We start from the raw sequence: 19,997 nt of genomic DNA on the forward strand, positions 1-19,997 counted from the left end.
CGCAGACTGGTCGTCAGAAGAGGGAAAGGAGGCAATATCGGTTCCCTCACTATACTCGTCGTCGCCATTCTCCCCATCCGACTGCAGAAGCTCCTGGGGCTGGTGTTCCTGCTGCCCAGGGGGGTGATGGGACTGCTCCGTCTCCCTTAGCATGCGCTGGACCTCAGTTTTCAAGTCGCCGCCTAAACTTGATACTGACGAGTCCGAGAATGAAAGAGTAGATGAGCGCACCATGGGCGTGGGAGCGAACTGGGGAGGTACAATTGTCGTGTCTGCATCCTGTTTGGGTTCGTCGGACAGGTACGACCTTTCGTAGACATCGATGAGCCCCAGACGACGCCTCCCGGCGAGGTCAAGGTGGTGGTGGAACGCAGACATGATGGCGCAGTGCTGAGGACTGGGCTGGTCCCTGAATCCTGTGCCTGTGTTGAAATTGACGATGGTCGAGTAAGCGTTTGTCTGCGGGCTGAGGCCGTAGAAGAGTCCACAGCGGAAGAATGTCATTTCTTGCAACTTTTGTAGTTGTGTATGCAGGATATCAACTTTTTGCTTTTTTATAGCACGCACAAAAAGATATAAAAAAAGAGGCGGCTCTCCTGTACGGATGTCCTCCCAGCCTCCTGCAACTAGTTCCCACCGAATTCAATATTTCCAGAAGAGGGGAAGTGACGTTTTTTACTCTTCCTTTTCTTTCAGTGGTGACTGAGTGTGGCTGGGTGTTGTTTGTTTGGTGAGCGGGGGAATCGGTCACTTGGTGGTTTTACTCGGTACAGGAGTTTGATATGCAGAAAACAGCAGCAAAAAGCAGTAGCTAAAAGGTTAGCTATGAAATCAGATGAGCCGTAGTCTCAGGTATCCTGGACAGGCTGTTTGTAGGATATATCACTTGCGAGCCTAAGGCGAAGGCCAGGCAGAGATTGAAGTCGAGACCGAAGGAGAGTAGAGTCAGATCGGTTGTCCACAGCGAATACACACGGGGAAGTCCCCCAGATGGGTTCCTGGGATGGAACCATGGTGGTGGGAAAGGATGGCCCCTAGTAGGCCATGCTGACGGCGCGTAGACGACGGGGTATTTTAAAAAGGTAGATAATTAAGAGAAAGCGAGACGAGATCAACGAGAAGGGATATATCACTACGGGGGGGTTCGTTCGATGGTATTATTGCCTTGTTCACTTCACTTCCACCAACAGATGACTTCAGCAACCTTGATGCAGTGGAAAACGGTAAAAGAAGAGCCGACTTGGAAGATGAGCTGTTGTTTCTGGCTGCTGAACATTCCTAATACTGAGCTGGTTAAGGCGCGCGAGAGCGAGTTTGGAGTCCTGCTTGAAGCACAGGGGGATATCGAGCTGAGTCTTGATCTGAACACCGGTCTTGAGGCCTGAGAGCATTTGGGTATGGCGGGTTAAATCTGGTGAGAGGGAGAGAGAGGTCGAGTTGAGCGAAGGAAGGGAGGCGGTAGGCTGGCTGAGGTTGAAATCAGGAGGACGAGAGGTCGCGCGTGAGTCCGACCTGGCTCATAGAGCTGCTGCGAAGGAGCAGGTTAAAAAGGCCTGGCGGAAGGGGAGTTCAGAGCTGGAGCTGCCGTCGTCTCGACAGCTAGACAGATACTATCGTCGTTTGTTCGTTTCTCTCGTGTAGCTGGCGTGGGTGTCGTGGATGGTGGAAGGTGGTTGTCGCTGTGACGTCGTAAAAATGAGGTTCTTGGAGTTGAGGAAAAAGTCAAAGAAAAAGAAAGGAAGACGAGCAGGTCGGCTGTGGCCGGCGTCATGGCTGACAAAACCGCGGAGGGTCGCCCGGTACTTCTGGCCGCGCGGGGAAACGCACCAAGTCAGAAAGTCACTCCGGCCCGCTGGCAGTTTCGATGGCGATGCACCGCCGCATAGCTGGCTGTTGTCTCTCAGGAGATCCTTCTGGCTGGCGCTGGCCGCTTCCTCCTTCACTGCGCATTTCTACGGCTACATCAGCTGCTCTCTAGGTCTGTCTCTGTCGACAGTCGTGTAGTTCTCTCTGGGGTCGAGTTACATTGAGTTTACGAGCTGCAGGGAACTGCTAACTAGTGGGCTGTGTTTGATATCTATCAGAAGGGATTTTTCAGCCAGGCAGCGGCATCGCCAGTCGTATCATCTATCATATGTGAGCAGCAGCGTCAGCGTCAGCAGCATCGGCATCAGCAGACTCGACTTCTCTCATTCTTGCCTTTCATCTTCTCTTCTTTTCTATTTGCTCTGCTACTTTGTCTAAACCAACTAACCCCTCGGTTTGCCCCAGAGAAGCCCTAAGAGAAAGTCTCCGTCATCCTGCGTCATGGCAAGGATGCTCCATCTCGCCGCATCTCCAGTCATTGGCTGGCTGGTTTGCACAGTGTTGAGGGCGACCGAGTTGGCCGAGTCGATGGATGAGTTGATGAGGATGTCTACCTGTTGACTGTCGCTGTCCATCGATCGCAGCAGAGAGTCGGTCATGGGCTGTAATAAGCCGTGTCGACGTCGTGCAGCTCAGCCAGCGTGTCAACCCGTCGTGTCTTGCACAGTTATATTAAGGAGCAAGCGGGCTGAAGGTGATACTTGATGATACTTTGAGCAGAGAACCCGCCGAACCACCTACCAAATACACGACCCAGACGGGCGTTCTCCCTTGCGGGCTTGAGTGTCTCTTCCAGCCCTGTTCGACTTTCACTTATGTACTCTCTGTTAAACAAAGGGATCTCTTTTTGTTTCTTTGGACGGGGATAGAGTTCGTCTCAACTCTGGTTCAACCAAGTAGTCAAGGCATTAAAATCATATTTCATCTTTTTTTCTTGTGCGTTGATGACCGGCGGGCCCTTTGTTTCGCTGTGGCCCCCCGGATGGTGACAGTCAACCGCGGATACGGGGATGAAAGATGGAGAAACACTTCCACGGCCAGGGTCGCCTCGCTCGCTCACCCATTGTTCTTTACGCGGCTCAAGAGTCTTTAGGTACTTCATCGCTACCTCCCATAAGCATTTCATCTAATGAGGAACTTGTCTGTCTGGCTCGCGGAATCAACCATCCTCCCGCCCGGCCAAAGAAGGCTCAGTCAAAGGGGGGAAGCACAAAGATGAATGACGAGATGGATCAAAATCAATCAATTAACCACCGAACGGCCTCCTGCTGCGCAAGATGAACGTATCAACGTTACTCTTATTGTCCCGGCACCATGGGTCATTCTCCTCATTGCTTAAGGGGGGTGTCCGTCCGTCAAGTCGGCCAGCAATCGTCGACTTGAATCACCAAATTTGGATATTATACAACCTCTCACCTCTCACCTCGCGCCTCTCTGGGCCCCCCCTTTGACCCAGCTAGTCAGCTCACTAATTAACTAGACCAGACCTGTTACCGTGTCCCGGGAAGAGGCACTTCTGGGTCCCGCCAGCTAGGACAACAAAAGAAGCCACTGCCACCGTGCATTGTTGTTTTGGCTTAATTCATCTTTACACCTATCGATGGTGACAGGGTCGACCGACCACCAGGCTGCATCTTGCCCGGTGCTCCCTCCGCATCGTGGCTGTTATGTAGCTAGTTGGTTACTCCTGGGGATGGCACAAGGGTTGATCTGCCTGCGGCACCAAGCCCTTCTGCTGTGCGCTCATCGGGCATTTAGTACCGAACTTCTCCCTCCTTCTCTGTCCCCCTCTCTTTTTCTCTCTCATCTCAAGCCATAGACTGGTTGGCTGGTTTCTTTTTTTATCTTCCCCTCGGACGGACCGTTGCTTGTTGTGATAGCTAAAACTACGGGCTAAGGGGGCTATGGCCCTCCCTGATATGACCCCCTTCTATCATAACATATAGACACCACCAACACCGCCAGCAACTGCAGCAAGTAGAAGAAGGACATGACATGGACAAGTGGAAACCAATTCATGTCTATTTCCATTTCTATTTCTGTTTCTTTTTTTTTCCATTTTTTTTTTTCTTATTAGACTTGAAGACTTTGCGGTCTTTGTCTTCCAATAACCAACTTTAAAGCGCTGGCTTCTTCTTCTTCGTCTCCTTCTCCCCCCTTCCCCTTCTCCTTCTTCATCGTCCTCTTTGTTCCTGCAAAGGCCCGCATGGGATGGTAGCCCAACGGCTTCTTCGATTCCATGGGATGTCCCGTCTCGGCCTCTGCGTTTCTGCTTCTTCTCCCACCGCTACGTCGTCTGTGCCTGCATCTGCTTCTCCCTGATCGTCTTCTTTTTTATATCCCCTGGAGTCTCCCGTGGTAACCAGCCCGCCAGACCCAAATATACCTCACTAGCAGAGAGAAGAAGATACATAACAACAAATAGATGCGGTGTCTGACTGCAGCCTGAGCTATTATTATAAGCGTCTTCTGCTGGCCCTGCATATCAAAAAAAGGAAGATTCCTTTCTTCCTCTTCTTCTTCTCCTTCTCCTTCTTCTTCTGCTACTACTACTACTACTACTACTACTACTTCTTCTTCTTCTTCTTCTTCACGATTCCCTGTCTCACTCAGAATAGAAACAAACCAACTCCCTTTGCTCGACATCCACTGGATCAGCCCCCCGACATAAAACAGAGGCTGTTCTTCTTTATCCCTCGTGTTTTACCTTGTTTTTCTTCCCCTGGCTGGCTCTTAGGCCGTCTATCTATCTATCTATCTACCAACGTCCATCTGCCTCGCAACTCTAGATACTCCTCCAGGACTCAATATCCCAGGGACCGTCCAGCTGCAGGACCTGCAGGACATCCAAAATAAACTGTTGCACCCAATCAGAAAATACAGATATTTCCCTCGATCATGACCTTACCCAGACACCTGGGATCGAGGACGCAAGCGGAAGACAAAGGTTATAGTCTGCCAGACACGATAGATGATTCGTTCCGTAACACGTTGGGCCTCCATGGTGAGATGCAGCCGCCCAGTTGCACGGCCAACAAAGGCCCTGCATTTCCATACGCTATTGATGGCGATACCCTCTTTCATGCAGGCCTGTCTTCGATGAAGCCTGGCAGTCTGCCTGTCCGCCGCTGGACAGACGACAACCTTTCATCTTTTCATCCGGGCCCAGCCCTGACCCCAGAGTCACTGATGCATCAACAGCAACACCAACTCCAGCAGCATGACCATGCCTTTGATGATCACGCGAGCGAACTGCTATTAACAGCAGCAGTAGTGGCAGCGGCAGCGGGGCCAGAAGGAGGAGGAGGTAGTAGTGGTGGAGGAGAAGGAGGAGGACAAGACCTGTTCAATGTCGATTCCGGTATGCTGTTTCAGGATCCAAAGGGACAGCTTGTTGAGCGTCCGTCCTCGCGGCCCACTGTCGGCAACTGGATGAACCAACAGATGTACAAGTATAGCCATAACCAGCAGCCGTCTGCAACAAGAAGACAATCACGCCAGCATAAATCAAATGGACAGCCTGCCACGTTGACAGCAATAAACGGAGATCTCCTGTTCTCAGACCATCCCGCTCTCTCATCCCCTCCTCCTTCATCGTCTTCATCATCGCCCTCTCCCGGTACCATGACATCCTACCAGATACAACAGCAACACAATACAACTGGTTTCAGCAGCGTTTAGAGAGCTTTGGCCTTCAGCAGATCGTCCAGTCTCCGGAGTGTCTTGACTCGACTACTACACCTATGTCCCATTCGCAGACTCCTCTGGATAGACGCGAGAGCCTGTCACATCTATCTACCGTCAGTGGAGGATCAAGCCATTCACCTCTCAATAGCAGCACACCAATGTCAACACCACGGTACGGTCCAAGTATCATGAGCCACCCAATACATAGCTCGCCGGTACCGGTTACAAATAATATCTCAGAGGCTTCCCCTTGTCAGAAACAACACCAACAGTATCAAGACCCATCAACCGTTGCGTCGGTAGCAAGCCACACATCGCCGCCTCCTCCACATCAGATACTCCCTTCTCAGCCTTGTGACGGCTCATCGGCCAGTTCATGGCATCCAGAGAGCATGGGTGTCTCTGTCTTTCACTGTTCTCAGCCCAATCTCCAATCTCATGAGCCTGAGCAATGGTGGACAACAACCTCGAACAGGAACTTACAGCCACCCTTCCCTCATGCAGGTTACTCCTCAGAAATGACATCTACATCCCTGCCATTCCGCCATCAACACCAACACCAACGATTCACTCATATACCAGATTCAATCCAAACCTCAGGCCTCATGATAGGCATGGATACCTCCTCATCTGAAATCAGCTCCTCCATCCAGCAGGGCCCCGTTCCCATGTCTGTGTCTCAACTATCTGGAGCCGAGGTAGCAATTCCACTAGCCTACTCTCTCCCTTACGTCCCACAGCATCATCAACGCTCCCATCAACATCCTCCTCCTATCCAAACAGCCCATAATACACCAGTTTCGCTTTCCCGCTCGGCACCAACGATATCTGCAGCTCCTCGCTCAGCCCCGGTAATATGTAGAAGAATGGCACACGGTTCTACTCCCCAACAATCGCCTAAATCAAGATACCATCTCCCACCACAGCAGAGACGTGCTCAACACGCCCGCAAAGCAGCCAGTTTCTCCGGCCAACTAAGTAAATGCACTAAATCAACCTCATCCAATGGCCCTACACATAACGGTGTCGGTAACAGCAGCAACAGCACCAATACCAATAACAACAATAATAATACCCACGGCTACAACACTGTCGTCAACAGAGCCGTCAAGAGCGTCTCGTTTGTCAATTTCACTCCCGAAGATAGTCACAAACTGCTCACTGGCGTTGCACCAAGCGGAAGTTCCAAGACCAAAGCTAGACGCGAGCAAGAAGCCCGTGACAAGAGACGAAAGCTCTCTGAAGCTGCTCTACTAGCTGTTCGTCGAGCAGGAGGCGATGTCGAAGCCCTAGAGGCCGTTTTATGTTAAACCACTTGCTTCTCTTTTAATAGTCATCAATATGATATCCGCTGGAGATTTCTTCACCCTGGGCCCCGGCATCAACTCTCAACTACCCTTAATAACTCTTGCATGCATTTACATAGGAACTGTTCTAATTCCTTTTCAAGCAGACACCGGCGTTATACTGCTTTTCTCTCTTGCATTACTTCCTCAGAACTCTCTTCTTCGTTTCCTATGTCGTTTACAGTACCATGACTTTCTTCCCACCCTTTCTTCCTGTTTGGCTAACTCCCCCGGGCGGCACTCTGTTGTACTTGATGATTTAAACTAGATTCCATCCATAGCATCTAAATGAATGATACTTAAACCTTGATTCAAAGGTAGGGGACTCCCCTTTCGCAGTGGCATGAAACGCGGACATATGAATGCCTCTTTGATACTCTAATGTCTTTATAGTTATCAATACAGAGACTGGGCCACCTGGAACAAACGTCAAAGCACCCGTAGTAAATCTGTTGAGAGATCCCACTTATTCAATGCCGAATAGCAAGTAATCTACCATGTTTTAGAATGAACGTAGCATACATAAGTTGCATTGCCGCCTGCATATGTGTCGAGCTATATATAACGTCTCCCCCCTTAATATGTATAACAGCGGATACCATGCAAAGAAGTAACCTCGCATGCGTCCGTTGAGTTTCCCCTGTCTCTTTGATCGACCAGAGGCGCAGATAACGACTTGAAGGAAATCAACGTGGCATGTCCGCCGGTAACAGGGTAATGATGGCCCAAGCCGTAAATAGATGAAAAAAAGTCTCCTTCAATAATGTAGCTATACGGAGATGGTCCACCAGTTGGTTCGCGAATAGTTGCAAAATCCAGCAGGTATTTTTTTCATTATTTTCATTCAAGTAATAAAGTCTAGAATGCAAATATATGTATGTCCAAAGAGATGATGAAACAGAGCACGGAGGCCATTCCACTTTGTAATTAGAAAGGGTGGGATGGAGGAAAAGTGGAAAAGTCCCACGCTTGAAAAAATAGTATACATATTGTACAAGAGTAAATGGATGGTGAGAACGGGGCTGGGTATAATGGTTGGAGTCTCATCTGGGTATGCCGGATGATGGATATGATATGCAGGTGAAAGCATGCTGCGGCTGTTGTCTTTCACTGTCCTGCCGCAGGTACTGTCCCTGGCACGTTGTCTATCCGTCTCACTGAAGCGTGGTGAATGGGGGCGAAGGAGAAGGGAAAAAAAGGGAGGAGCCAAGTCATCTCTTAGAGACGCTGGGATTCCATGACTCAGGCTGCCAGTTCTCGCTGGGTCCGCCTGCAGCTCTGTCCCATGGGTTTTTCATCTTCTTGCCTTCCTTTGCCTCAGACGGCTGTTGACCCTGCGGCGCTTCTGTCTTGCCGGCGCCCAGGGCCTTTCTCGTAGTGTGGTAGGATGGCTCGTGTGACTGGAGAGCTGGAGCACCCTGTTGTGCAGGTTTATCAAGGAAGGACGGCTTGCTTGCCCACCGCTCGTCCGCCTGTTGAGCTAGGTACTTGATTCTCTGCTGCCGTAGGAGTTCATTCTGTTGTTCTTCAATGCTAGGCGGCTCGGGTCGGACGTATCGAAGCCACTGATGCCATTGCGCTGTGTCCATCCATTCCGCAATTGTCAGCTATGCCTGTTGTTGGTTGTCTGTAAAATGCCGGACTTACGCGGGACCTTGACGTCGGCGTAGTGTATTTTAGGGCTTGCCTTCACAATGCGCCGAAACCGACCGGGCTTAAGAGAGTCCTTGAACTCCCAGTAGGTGTTGCCTGCGAGGTCGTTCCCTGTGTTGAAGAATTCCAATGTCAGCGTCGACTTTTCATGGAGCTGAAGCAAGAGTTAACTGGCAGGCTGCGTACCGACGAGGAACATCCTTCGCCAGGGAAGCTTAAGGCTCTTCCATTTGAACCAGAGACTGTTTATCGGACTCATATCTGGACGTTCCCTTCAACCTGCGTCACCGTGGCATAGCTGTTGATCGATGATTAAACAATTCTGTTCCTGTCGAGCGAAGATTGTGGCTGAGGCGAAAGTGGCGGACGTTCAGCCTTATTATAACTGGGCCGTCGCATCTAGATAAGTCAACAGCCAAACTAGATAACCAACCAGGAGGAGTACGTCACTCTCACAGCCAACACTCCTCGCATCCGACACAACCAGCGCCGGCAGACACCCATCTTCTCGCAGTTTTCTGGCGACAGAGTGCAGCCTGACTACTTTTACTATCATTGAGAGACGAAGGCGATGCTTGCGGCCTGCCAGACTGCCCCGCTGGTCTAGATAACATCCCGCCTCCTGACTATCACCTACAGACTCAGCAGTCGAACCGGACACAATGGCATCGGTTACGTCTCTAGACAAGGACCTGCGCAATATGCGACTGTCAAAATATACTCCTCAGGCTGCTAATGAGGTCCGAGACTGGATTGAAGAGACGCTGCAGGAGAAGCTGCCGAATGGCGACCTCCTAGAAGCCCTGCGCGACGGAGTGGCATTATGCAGGTACCTAGGCCTATTCCCTTCTGCAGCTCCTATTATCTTTTTATTTCTCTTTGCTTTTATTATCCATAGCTAACATGAGATTTGGTGAAGATTGGTAAACCTCGCTGTTGGCCCTCCCGGGGTCAAGTTCAAGCAGTCGAGCATGCCGTTCGTTCAGATGGAGAATATATCCCATTTCCTACACGCCTGTCAGAAGGCTCCTCTAAGTTTACCACCTCACGATGTTTTCCTGACGGTCGACCTCTACGAGTCAAAGGACCCTGCTCAGGTTCTACAGTGTCTTGGAGCGTTCAGTCGCAAAGCATACACTCTTCAGCCAAGCAGATTCCCACGGGCCATTGGGAAAAGTAAGGCCGGCGCACTGAGCCCTCAGATGAGTGGATCTAGTCAGGGTGGACGATTTGGTGCGCCATACTCTCGATCCCGTGGCCAGAGCAATGTCAGTGATGTAGGACGGGCCAGTCCAACTCTCCCATCCGGCCGAAGCAGTACCGCTTCACCGCCAACAAAGACCAGCGCATGGAGCAACAAGGCCGATGAGGCCAACACAGCACCGGCTTGGAACATTCACCAGTATGGCTACATAGGCGGTGCAAGCCAAGGGAACCTCGGTGTAACATTTGGTGCGCGACGGCAGATCACCACTGCTAGCCCCTCAGTGCCCAGCCTTGCTGAGAAGGAGAAACGACGGAGAGAAGAAGAAGAACTGGCTAAGCGAGAAGCAGAGGAAGCGGAGCAGCAGCGGGCAGCGCAGGAAGCTGAAGAACAACGCGCAAAAGAAGAAGAACAGCTACGTTGGGAAGAGGAAGAGAAGAAATTAAGAGAACAGGAACGGCAGAAGGTCGACGAGGAGAAGAGACGATGGCATGAGGAACAGCGTAGGTGGGAGCAGGAAGAGGCTCGCCAGCAGCAAGAGGAAAAAGAGCTAGAAGATAGGCTGGAAAAGGATAGGCTTCACAAGCGGGAGGCTGCGGATGCCAGGCTGAACGGGCAGTTTCTGAGCCAATACCAAACTTCCCAGAAACCCACCCGGGGGATAGCATCTCCATTGCTAGAGCAAAAGGCTGCTGCTTCTAGTGAAAGTGAACGTATCAAGGCACTGGAGCGTGAGCTGGAGAGAGCAAAAGAAAGAGAGAAGCAGTACGAGCTTGAACGTCAAGAGCTGGTTGCTTTACGCGGGTCTCCCCAGCCAGATGCCCGTCCCCAAGTTCGTTCGCCAAAACCAGACGGAAGCAGGCCAAATCAAACTCCGCAGAAACCCAGCTATGATCTAGCCTCTCAAGAACAGGAGCGTCGATTGCTTAGGGGTGAATGGAATGTACGCAACAAGGAGCAAAGACCAACAACTCCAACTGCTCCTTCACTACCACCTCGAGACCTCCCTACTCCTCCTGCAATGCCGCCCAGGAATACTGATCCGCCAACATCACCTCGCCCCCTTCCAGATCCTACCAACTATGCCAACAAGAATCAGAATCGCACAGATCGGTTCTTGCAAGAAAACCCTGCCCCTGTCCCTAGAAAGCCGGTCGCTTTCCGACCGCCGGAATTCTCATCCACAGCTGAAAGGGACGAGGAAGACCGACGACGTGTTGAGTCTACTCAAAAGACTCGAGCTGGCGGATGGGCTTCAAAGTCATTGCTTGAGAGGGAGATGGAACGCGAGCGTGAACGGCAGCGTGAATGGGAGGAGAACCAGGCCCAGACGAAAGACGCCGTCAACAGAGGCGTGAAGACCGCTGGTACCGGGCCAGGTGAGGGAGGATGGGACGTACATCAGTACGGATATATGGGAGGCGATAACCAGAATAATGCAGCGCCAGGAATCGGGTTCGGCGCTCGACGACAGATCATTGGTCCTCGTCCACCACGATAAATATGATGCAACTGGTATATACGGTAGGGTTGGAAAGGGAGAAACGAAGAGATATGTTTGTAACTGTTCCTACTAGAATGATTCAAGACATCATTGTCTATATTACATACATTCCTCGCTCATGGTGACTTTCCATAACTGGTTGGCGTGCGGCATGGGCCATGCATGCAGTGGTATCCAAGGTCCATATATTGATTGTTCTCTCTGGCCACGGTGTAGATTCACTATCATCATGGCTCAATGACAATGTATTCGGGATCCGGCTGCTTGGGTATAAGGGAGTTTATAAAATACACTATCCTATCTCCACTCTCAATGAGCCACACCCATCCAAACTCCTCCGTCAACTTCTTATTCTGGCCCCTTTTGATATCAATTCGAGCCTTCTTTGACCGGGCTTCGATCCCCTTTGAAACAGCATCCGCCAACTGAGGCCTGGAAAGTATCATCCCGCTACTTGCAAGGAGACGGATTAAAGACTCTAGCAGAATCGATACCTTTGCGTTGTCAATCACGCTGTGTGTCTTTGCAGTGAAAGGGAGGAAACACCGCTCCAGCTTAGTTTGACTCAGATACTTCTCTCTTGAGTTCGGTGCAGCATTTTCCAGCATGGTGAATAGCAGCATTTCGCAAAGAGTGGTCTGGCAGGCGGAAGGGAAATGAGTGAGTATAGATGGGGAAACGAAGAGTTGGAATGTAGGGAGCGGGAGGTGCCGGATAAACTCGACATAGAAGGAGTACAGCCTGTCCAGTGTCATGAAATGCTCCGGTATAGTGTTTGAAACACGAGATAGCAAGTGAAGAAGTCTTTGGCGGATAGTCAGTGAGTCCAGACTGCCCAGGTGGTCTAATTTGTCGTACTGAGCACTTATTGGGCCTTCGTCTTCATGATCAGAAGGGATATCATCTTTCCCAGATTTCTTCCTGGTAGATCTTCGCTGGCGCTTTACTCGGTTGGGGTCAGCCCTACTAGAACTGCCTGACGGCTTGTGCATAGGGTCATCTAGGTCCTCATCATCTTCCTCTTCCGGCTCAGGGTTGTCAAGATAATCTCCATAGATTTCCTCGTCGATGTTGATGTCACCTTTTCTCCGGGCAGCTTGAGCCTTGTCCTTTGTGACCTCTTGTAGCTCATTGCGGAAGATCTCTCTGAACTCGTTTGTGGATGATTGGGAGCCATCAGCAAAAATCGCCCTGAGAATTCTCCTGTCACTTCCTACGTGGTCTGAAGCAGTGGATATATAGGTGAACAGCAGGCTGTCTATCAGAACTGAGCAGTCTTTCTTGGATTTTGTGCCGGTATTAGGCATGTCGTTATATATCTTTTCTCTTGCCTTCCAGTCATCCTCCAGGATATCGCACATTAACTGTAGGAAGAGGTGCCAACGGGCCCATCTCTTGGGATGTAGGATAGAACAGTTAAGCGCCCACCCCACGACGTGCCAAAAGTCCTCCGCGCGTGACCATAATGAGTTCCCTTGCGCGAGATCTAAATTCAACGGTTCGACCCGTGTGCCGTCCGCGCCGCTCAGAGCCGACTCGCCATCAGTTGCATACCGGCTTTCATTCCTCGAATTGGCAAAGCGGTTAAAAACAAAGGTATCCCTGAACCGGCTATTAATAGGTCCCAAGTTCTTGTTGGCCAGATTAAGCAAATGTAGAGCAGAGTTAGACGCAGCGAGATATTCTTCTGACTTTGACCGCGTCGTCGTAGTAGGGTGTACAGTCAGTGTCGCGGCTAATGCGAGGTATTGCGACGGTGGAGCAAACACTTTTCCGGAGGCAGTAGACCGGGAGGATATAACGCTTGATAAGAGATTGAAGGCCTGTGAGTCTATACAGAGTCAGGTACAGTCAGAGCCAGCTATGGTGGGAATCTATATCCAGGTATGTTAAAGGGCGGGGCTTACAGAGTCTTTCTTCCAGATAAGCACTGCAGTAATGTCGGAGTTCGGACGGCAGAGCCTTTACCGAAAGATCGCCATGCCCTGAAGCCATGGAGTGGAAGTGGCAGGCCTTCTACAGTGCTGGGTGGCTTTTATGCAGGAGCACCAGGGGACAAGAGATGTTGAGAAGAAACTCCAAGATCTCCGCCAGCGGATGCTGCAGCGGGAGCTAAACCTAATCAGTCTCAACCTTCTTGACTTTGATAACCTCAACTTCGACGTCAATAGAAGATGACAATGTTAGATGTTGTTTTCTAGGAATTGTTTACTTCATACTGCTGAATCTGTGATACCCATAGCGATGCTTAAAGCCCTCTAGAACAATGTTGCGGCGCTTTCCTTTTCAATCGGATGCTATGTTTTTGTATTGGGCATTTTGATACGTTGAAGTGTCTCATCAAGTACGGAGTACTCCGTAGCTACTAGGGACATGTCTAGATGCGTCCTCAGTCTAAAGAAAAACTTTCGGATTCTTACTGGAGCCACTTAGAAGTTGGAGATCAAGCATCATGCACCCCTATCTTAGGTCGAGACCGGCCCAATAAAAGACATAACTATGTGGACAACTGCAGCGTTTATCAAGGCTTCCAGCCCTAATAATGAATCTAAAGGAGCGTTTCTCTTTATGAGTGAGACACACTGTGACACCATAGACAGAAAATATGAACGCCACCGAGGTCGTTAAGGTATAAAACCGCATGTCTCACTCATCCCGAATGGCAAACATAGCCACCGTCGCTTAAGGCGCAATTATTTGAACGGTTCAATGTTCCGAACATGTGGACTAGCAGATGTTTATTTTTGGACACTATTACGGAGCACACCGCAAGCTTGCTGGAGTTATGCTGGAAGGCCGATCCACAGGGCTAATTCTGGAGGCGACTATTGAGACGAAATGGAACACTGGTTTCGAATCCCGCTTGGTAGTTTCGAGATATTCATCTGTGCGTCTCAAGCGTCCAAGCAGACATCCTTGCTAGGCGGCTCCGAACTAAATATATACATGGATAAGATATGTCAGGGATAGATCTTGTCGACGTACTCCCTGCGCCAAAGCCGCTGCTCGGATTTTCGTGCTAAAGTTGTATATACCCACTGCATCTATGAACCCCCCTTTTTCAACATAAGCAAATTGATATGCTGCAAACCGAATATCCCCGTGAGGCATGTTTCTCATACGCGCTAAGCTAGATATCACATGCAAGGACGATCATTAAGCCACCAGGAGCAAGGTGGTACGTAAGTCCGCTTTGTTTTCCAGGTTTATTGCGACTGTTCGTTGTGAATATTCCTTGATAGTAGCAGCAATGAATTAATAAATTATCTAAGCAAAGCTGTACGGACTAATGCTATGGATTAAACATTCAGGAAAGCAATAGTAAAACAAAGCCCCCAAATTACGCTGGGAATCCGGTCGCCCTCTGGGGAAAAGAAAGAAAGAAATTGATACAAGTTGTAGCTTCCAAATTGATTCTAAATTGATCCTACAAAGGCCCCTTAAACTGTGATACTCCCCTACTAGTCTTCCGGGTCATCTGCCAACCATCCTATTCGCATGCGATGTGACTGTAAAATGCTAGTCAGAAATCAAGTATTATATGGAGGAGCAGGGCAGAAAACGGGGCTCAACTTACTATGGGTAGCTTTGGGATGACAACCCCGAGAACAGCTAGGAAGTTGATGATGAAATATGTCAAATCATAGTGGGTGTAATGCGTGCTCAGGAGGAAGAGGATGATGGGAACGCTTAAAAGGAATTTTTTGGCCGGTGTATATTGATCACCATTGTCGATTTGTTCCCACATGTTGAGGTTATCGTAGGCTCCGCCGTTGAATTCAAAGGGCACCCCTCTCACCCAATGAAACATGAGGAAGGAGCCGAACATATAGGAGATATTGGTGAGTGTCCATGAGGTCTCCTGGGACACACCTGGTATAATATCATAGAATATTTTCAACGCTATGATGAGGACAAAATGGATCGTCCACGCTCCTAAGTTATGTCTTGTCAGTTATGGAAGCCCTGCGAATTTCATAACCGTGGGATATGGAGTTAAGCTGCCCACCTTTTGCGTTGACCCAGTTTGCATTCAGATTCGGTAGGGCAGCCTGGTCACTTGTGTGTTCTATAGACTCCGGAGGTTCCTGGTATATGATACTACTAGACCTCCTTCTCCGTCCTGTCTTGGCCTGACTCATTCCCGTATCTGGTGATAGATGAGAAGAAGCCTGTGTTGCCCGTGGCTCCAGCGTGGACGAAAAGGAGGTTCTCGGTACGATAATGGGAGACAGTTTGGCGGTATTGAGAGATTGTGTAGCTACAGCCGGTTCAACGTAGGAAGTAGGTTGGGAGAGAAGGGAGAAGGCCCTGGTATACGAGGTGCGCCGTGTTATATCGACTTATCGAAAGCCGTTGAGCTGGCCACTTCAAGGAGTCAAAGGAGGACGTGTGTAAGGCTGGCAAATGCTGTCAGGCGGGGAAGCAGAGAACCGATCCGAGGGATGACAGGGAGCAGGGCGTGTTGCAGGATACACAAGCGAGTGGCTCGTAGACTTATATGGGGGCGGAGGAATAGCCTGGCAGAGACGACCGACGACAGGCAGGATATTGGACGAGCGATGCAAGGTTGAGCAGAAGAAAAAAGCGATGGCCAGAACTGAACCAGAGCAGGCCTTGAATTTATAATAATGCAGGAGAATAAACGAATAACCCTGGCGGATGCTATGCGACTGTCTGGCGCGTGTCGGTTGGAGTCGAGCTTGCTTCGATGCTTGAGTTGCCTGCTGGTTGGTTTCTTCTTCTGCTTGCGTGGTGGTTTCTTCAAGCTCCGAGACACTTGATTGCTGACTAACACGCGGCCCGGCTTCCACGCTTCTCTTTTTTTGCCCTTTCGACCTTTTTTTTTAGTTACTTGGAGAGAGACAAGCAGGAGCAACAGCGACAAAGGCGACTGACTATCCACAACGCCTGGCCTCGAGTATCAGGCTGCAGGTAAGCTTTATCTGGCTGCCATATCCCGCCGGGGACCTAATCAGAACTAATGCTGACTTACTAACAACAATAATAGGAGAGAAAAAGGGTTCGCCCGAGATGTCAGGCGCAGCGGAAGATGCAGCTTGCGACTCGCGTACCGCGTCTGTCGGCATTGCGCCAGCCAAAGGAGCCCAGCGAGTAGCTTCGTGGAGTGGAGGCGCTGGAAAGCAGCTGTCTGTCAACTGGAATAATGTGCGGAAGGGAAAAGTACGGACTGCCCTTAGACGACCCGCGTCAAAACCTGCGAACTCGACCAACTCGTTCAACAAGGTGAATGGGGAGTACTGGCGCAGTGGGAGTGCCTCTGAAGATGAGTCTGAGGCCGGGACTCGCGCAAAGGATATCAATGCCTTAGCAAAGGGCGGCAGTGACGTGGATAGCGATCGTTCCACTGATGATTCTACCGATCCTTCGGATGTTGACGACAATGACAGCTCTATCTTGTTGAATATGGACCAACCAAACACAGAGAATCTACAGCTGGACGCGCATCTAGAACCGCAACCTGAACCGCAGTCTATATCCACCAACGAGGAACAACCACCAATGCAACCTGATACGACCAGCACGATTGAAATTAAAGAAGAAACTATACCAGTGGTAATCGAACCGCCTGCTGTTAAGATTGAAAATATAGACACAGCTGCACAAACAGCCTTCTCATCGAAGTACAGCGTGCCACCTCGGACAATTGCGGAGTTGAACGCGGAAGATTTTAAGAAGCAGTTAAAATACCTGCACTACAACAGTACTGGAAACCCTGATCCCACGACACCTGTCAGATGTACAGACTGCTTTCGAGAAGGGCATCTATCTGATATCTGCCCCAGTAAAAAGGTAAGTATGGTTGTTCTACCACTACCTGTCTGTGTGCCCTAACTCCTACAAATATAGTGCGAGCATTGCGGTGCATGGGAAGCCCATGAGTCCAGATTTTGCCCTACTTGGCGAAGGTGCCAGAAATGCAGAGAACGAGGCCATGACAAGGCCTCATGTTCAGCACCTCTTCAGGGGTCTGCTGCGGAGGTTCCCTGCGATTTATGCGGCTCTGACCGGCACATCGAGTCCCAGTGTGATTTAATGTGGAAGCAACCACATCCCACACATCCCTCTGGGAAGCTATTTATTTCGATATCATGTGCGCAGTGCACCAGCTCTCAACATCTTATCGGAGACTGCCCGTCTGTGGGCGCTCCATTACACTCTACGTCTTGGAGCCTAAAAGCGTTTGATCCTTCCATAATCTCCAACACAAGTCTGTCATCTACCAATGCACCAAATGGGAGAGCAAATGGCGCCATTCCACAATTGAAAATCAAGGGGCGTGCACAAAGGGAACCAACTCCAGAAGAGCACGAACTTCATATAAGATCACGTCCTCATCCACCTTCAGCACCTCGTTCAAACATTAGATTCGCCGAGGGTCTTGGACGTGGGCGGAACCTAAGCTCAAACCAATCCCGCTCCAATGATGGTGGAAACGATCGCTACACACCTCGGGATTCTCACCGCGACTACCGCGAACGAGACCAGTACTTTGGCTCCAATTCCCGTCCTCGTTCTCGTTCTCCAGAGTCACGGTATGGTGGAAATCATCATAGACCACCCCTCCCGCCTAGTCGTGGAAGAGGCCCACCACCGCCTTCTCGTAATCCTGGCAGGGATCGAGGAAGGGGTAGAGGTGGTAGCGGCGGTGGCCAGCATGGTGGGAAAGACTCTTCAAGGCCTATGCCTGGTCGAGGTAAGCGGAAAGGCAATCGAAACTCTTGAACGGCCTACGTCATGAATCTCCCAAGGTGATATAGTATTAGAGATTTTGGATACCTAGATTATCCCTATTATCTCGCGGGATTGAAGCCCAGTGTTAATGTGCGGTGAACCTCTACTTGTTCTCCATACCTGAGAGTCACGGTCCAAATTGACTATTTGTGACACTAGACGTGCTCAGCGGTATTGCCGGATTTTCCACGCTACCTTTTTAAGAGCCTTGGTGCCCTGCGACTTATCTTTCAAATATATTTGTGAATGCCACTTCCATTGCCGAATGGGCCCGGAAGTTGAACATGCTAGCACTAACGCTCCATCGGAAACTAAATGCACCCATCAGGGCACAGTTTCTTCGGGAGATGCCGTACCAAAGGCGCAGCCCAGTCAACATTAGAACTAGCGACCGGCTGCCCGCCCGGTCCATGACGGCACCAGATATACAGGATATTACAACGCAGAGTCAACGCCCGGAAGGGGTTGCTGTTCATCCTCCTACGAGACTCCATTCATACTATAATGATAAAAAGGCAAATGTTCATTGTCTTTGCATAATCCGTAGGGCCTACTGTAAATCTAGCATCTATTTATCTAAGCTCAAGACCTTTCCCTAGTTCCACGGAAACCAGTCTCGAGCACATTGATCAAATCATCCAGGCGCTCAATACAGAGATCAGTGTGTTCGTGATCCTTCAGATCCTGGTTCCGTTCATTCAAGAGCAGCACGGTAGCAGCTCCGGCTTTATGTCCGGCCGTCATATCATCTAAACTATCACCGACCTACAAGGCTCGTTAGCTCTCTATACGGTATATTCTCGTCAAGCAGCCATAAATCCACCGTCATACGTACCATGATCAAATTATTAGCATCCTCGAGATCCCATGCTCGCGCAATGTGCAGTAGCCCAGCTGGGTCGGGCTTGGGCATTATATTTGGCGTATCCCGAGTTACAATTGGTGCAAATACATGAGTAGCCAGATGAGACTTAATAAGGTGGTTCACCGGGCCGCTTTCGCCATACAAATAGATGTCAGTAGGTCATCATATATATCAAACTGTTTTATGTGAGGGGTATACGTGGGGCAAGACTATTTAGCAACGTACTCAAAATTGCGTGTACACAGAGCTCGCTTGACTCCCTTTGAATTGAGATAGTCCATGAGCTCGACGAGTCCTGGCTGGGGAACCTGTTTTACCATTGCCTTGCGCTCAATGTCGCGGACCATCGCGATGGCGTCCGTCCTCGCCGTGAAGGTGGGCAGGCCTCGGATATGGTGAATTATATCAACACCTTTCTCTATACCGAGAGCATCCCTAAAGTAAATAAATCAGTGTGACATTTAACAAAGCTATAGAGGTAGATTTTGATCCTAGCTGGCATCTTACCGCATCTCTTGGAACATATAATGCTGTGGTAGGCTATATCCAAATCATACATTAGCTACCAGTTAGCTTCTCCGTGCACCAGTAACTTAAATATTTCATTCCAATGATACTTGGGGGAATACTTGCCATAGTGTCCCATCAACATCGAATACAATGCCCTTCAGAGCGGGTACACCTCCTTCGGCATTTAAGGGCGCAAATCTGCGTTGGGCCATTGTTGCTGGGGATAATGCCGATGCCGATACCGATGTTGCCGCCGTAGACAGTGAGCGTGAAGTATACCCAGATAGCAGTACTTGGGATGATCTATTGAAGAACATGGGGCTTCTCTAGCTGATAGGTATAAGTTATCGAAAAGTGAAATCAGACTCGGAACTCTTTATCTTGTAGAAAGCTTTTTATTAACCGTTCAAACGCCAAGACGGCTGTTAATATTTGATAGTAGCCAAACTAGCTACTTATCTCTATATTAAAGAAAGATAGAAGTTTATAACTATATATGAATTGTTAGTAACTAAATAATTTTACCCTGTAGAACAGTGAATGAGGAGAGATAAAGTCACTGACGTCGGTTATTTGCCGCTCGCTGAATATATTGGTTTATTAGAC

At 49.7% G+C, this 19,997-nt stretch overlaps 9 protein-coding genes across 9 annotated transcripts in view; 3 read left to right on the forward strand and 6 right to left on the reverse strand.

Moving 5' to 3' along the window:
- The window catches only part of MGYG_00927 (hypothetical protein), a gene marked incomplete at both ends in the record, with an annotated part of 957 nt that extends 453 nt beyond the window's left edge, over nt 1-504 (reverse strand). The window contains one exon of the mRNA XM_003176794.1: nt 51-504. Coding sequence (XP_003176842.1) covers nt 51-504 — 454 coding nt within the window. The remainder of the gene's footprint in view (nt 1-50) is intronic.
- Nucleotides 505-1,610: 1,106 nt separating this feature from the next.
- Nucleotides 1,611-2,465, reverse strand: MGYG_00928 (hypothetical protein; the record flags this gene model as incomplete). Its single annotated transcript, XM_003176795.1, has 3 exons — nt 1,611-1,952; nt 2,037-2,056; nt 2,255-2,465. 3 exons carry the CDS (start codon nt 2,463-2,465, stop codon nt 1,611-1,613), a joined length of 573 nt encoding a protein of 190 aa, XP_003176843.1.
- Nucleotides 2,466-4,764: 2,299 nt separating this feature from the next.
- MGYG_00929 (hypothetical protein) lies at nt 4,765-6,863 on the forward strand (the record flags this gene model as incomplete). The annotated part of the gene is made up of 2 exons (XM_003176796.1): nt 4,765-5,485; nt 5,515-6,863. 2 exons carry the CDS (start codon nt 4,765-4,767, stop codon nt 6,861-6,863), a joined length of 2,070 nt encoding a protein of 689 aa, XP_003176844.1.
- A 1,247-nt stretch (nt 6,864-8,110) lies between these two features.
- MGYG_00930 (hypothetical protein) lies at nt 8,111-8,811 on the reverse strand (the record flags this gene model as incomplete). The annotated part of the gene is made up of 3 exons (XM_003176797.1): nt 8,111-8,478; nt 8,547-8,663; nt 8,739-8,811. The coding sequence occupies 3 exons, from the start codon at nt 8,809-8,811 to the stop codon at nt 8,111-8,113; spliced, it is 558 nt and encodes a 185-aa protein (XP_003176845.1).
- Nucleotides 8,812-9,214: 403 nt separating this feature from the next.
- MGYG_00931 (calponin) lies at nt 9,215-11,257 on the forward strand (the record flags this gene model as incomplete). Its single annotated transcript, XM_003176798.1, has 2 exons — nt 9,215-9,381; nt 9,472-11,257. 2 exons carry the CDS (start codon nt 9,215-9,217, stop codon nt 11,255-11,257), a joined length of 1,953 nt encoding a protein of 650 aa, XP_003176846.1.
- A 230-nt stretch (nt 11,258-11,487) lies between these two features.
- MGYG_00932 (hypothetical protein) lies at nt 11,488-13,255 on the reverse strand (the record flags this gene model as incomplete). Its single annotated transcript, XM_003176799.1, has 2 exons — nt 11,488-13,091; nt 13,168-13,255. The coding sequence occupies 2 exons, from the start codon at nt 13,253-13,255 to the stop codon at nt 11,488-11,490; spliced, it is 1,692 nt and encodes a 563-aa protein (XP_003176847.1).
- A 1,466-nt stretch (nt 13,256-14,721) lies between these two features.
- MGYG_00933 (ORM1) lies at nt 14,722-15,402 on the reverse strand (the record flags this gene model as incomplete). Its single annotated transcript, XM_003176800.1, has 3 exons — nt 14,722-14,769; nt 14,838-15,196; nt 15,270-15,402. The coding sequence occupies 3 exons, from the start codon at nt 15,400-15,402 to the stop codon at nt 14,722-14,724; spliced, it is 540 nt and encodes a 179-aa protein (XP_003176848.1).
- Nucleotides 15,403-16,294: 892 nt separating this feature from the next.
- MGYG_00934 (zinc knuckle domain-containing protein) lies at nt 16,295-18,007 on the forward strand (the record flags this gene model as incomplete). The annotated part of the gene is made up of 2 exons (XM_003176801.1): nt 16,295-17,074; nt 17,132-18,007. 2 exons carry the CDS (start codon nt 16,295-16,297, stop codon nt 18,005-18,007), a joined length of 1,656 nt encoding a protein of 551 aa, XP_003176849.1.
- Nucleotides 18,008-18,598: 591 nt separating this feature from the next.
- On the reverse strand, nt 18,599-19,603 carry MGYG_00935 (hypothetical protein; the record flags this gene model as incomplete). Its single annotated transcript, XM_003176802.1, has 5 exons — nt 18,599-18,781; nt 18,852-19,011; nt 19,107-19,316; nt 19,389-19,411; nt 19,511-19,603. 5 exons carry the CDS (start codon nt 19,601-19,603, stop codon nt 18,599-18,601), a joined length of 669 nt encoding a protein of 222 aa, XP_003176850.1.
- Between the last annotated feature and the right edge of the window lie 394 nt (nt 19,604-19,997).

Source organism: Nannizzia gypsea, genomic scaffold (genome assembly GCF_000150975.2).
Source record: "Nannizzia gypsea CBS 118893 supercont1.1 genomic scaffold, whole genome shotgun sequence".
Lineage (NCBI taxonomy): Eukaryota > Fungi > Ascomycota > Eurotiomycetes > Onygenales > Arthrodermataceae > Nannizzia > Nannizzia gypsea.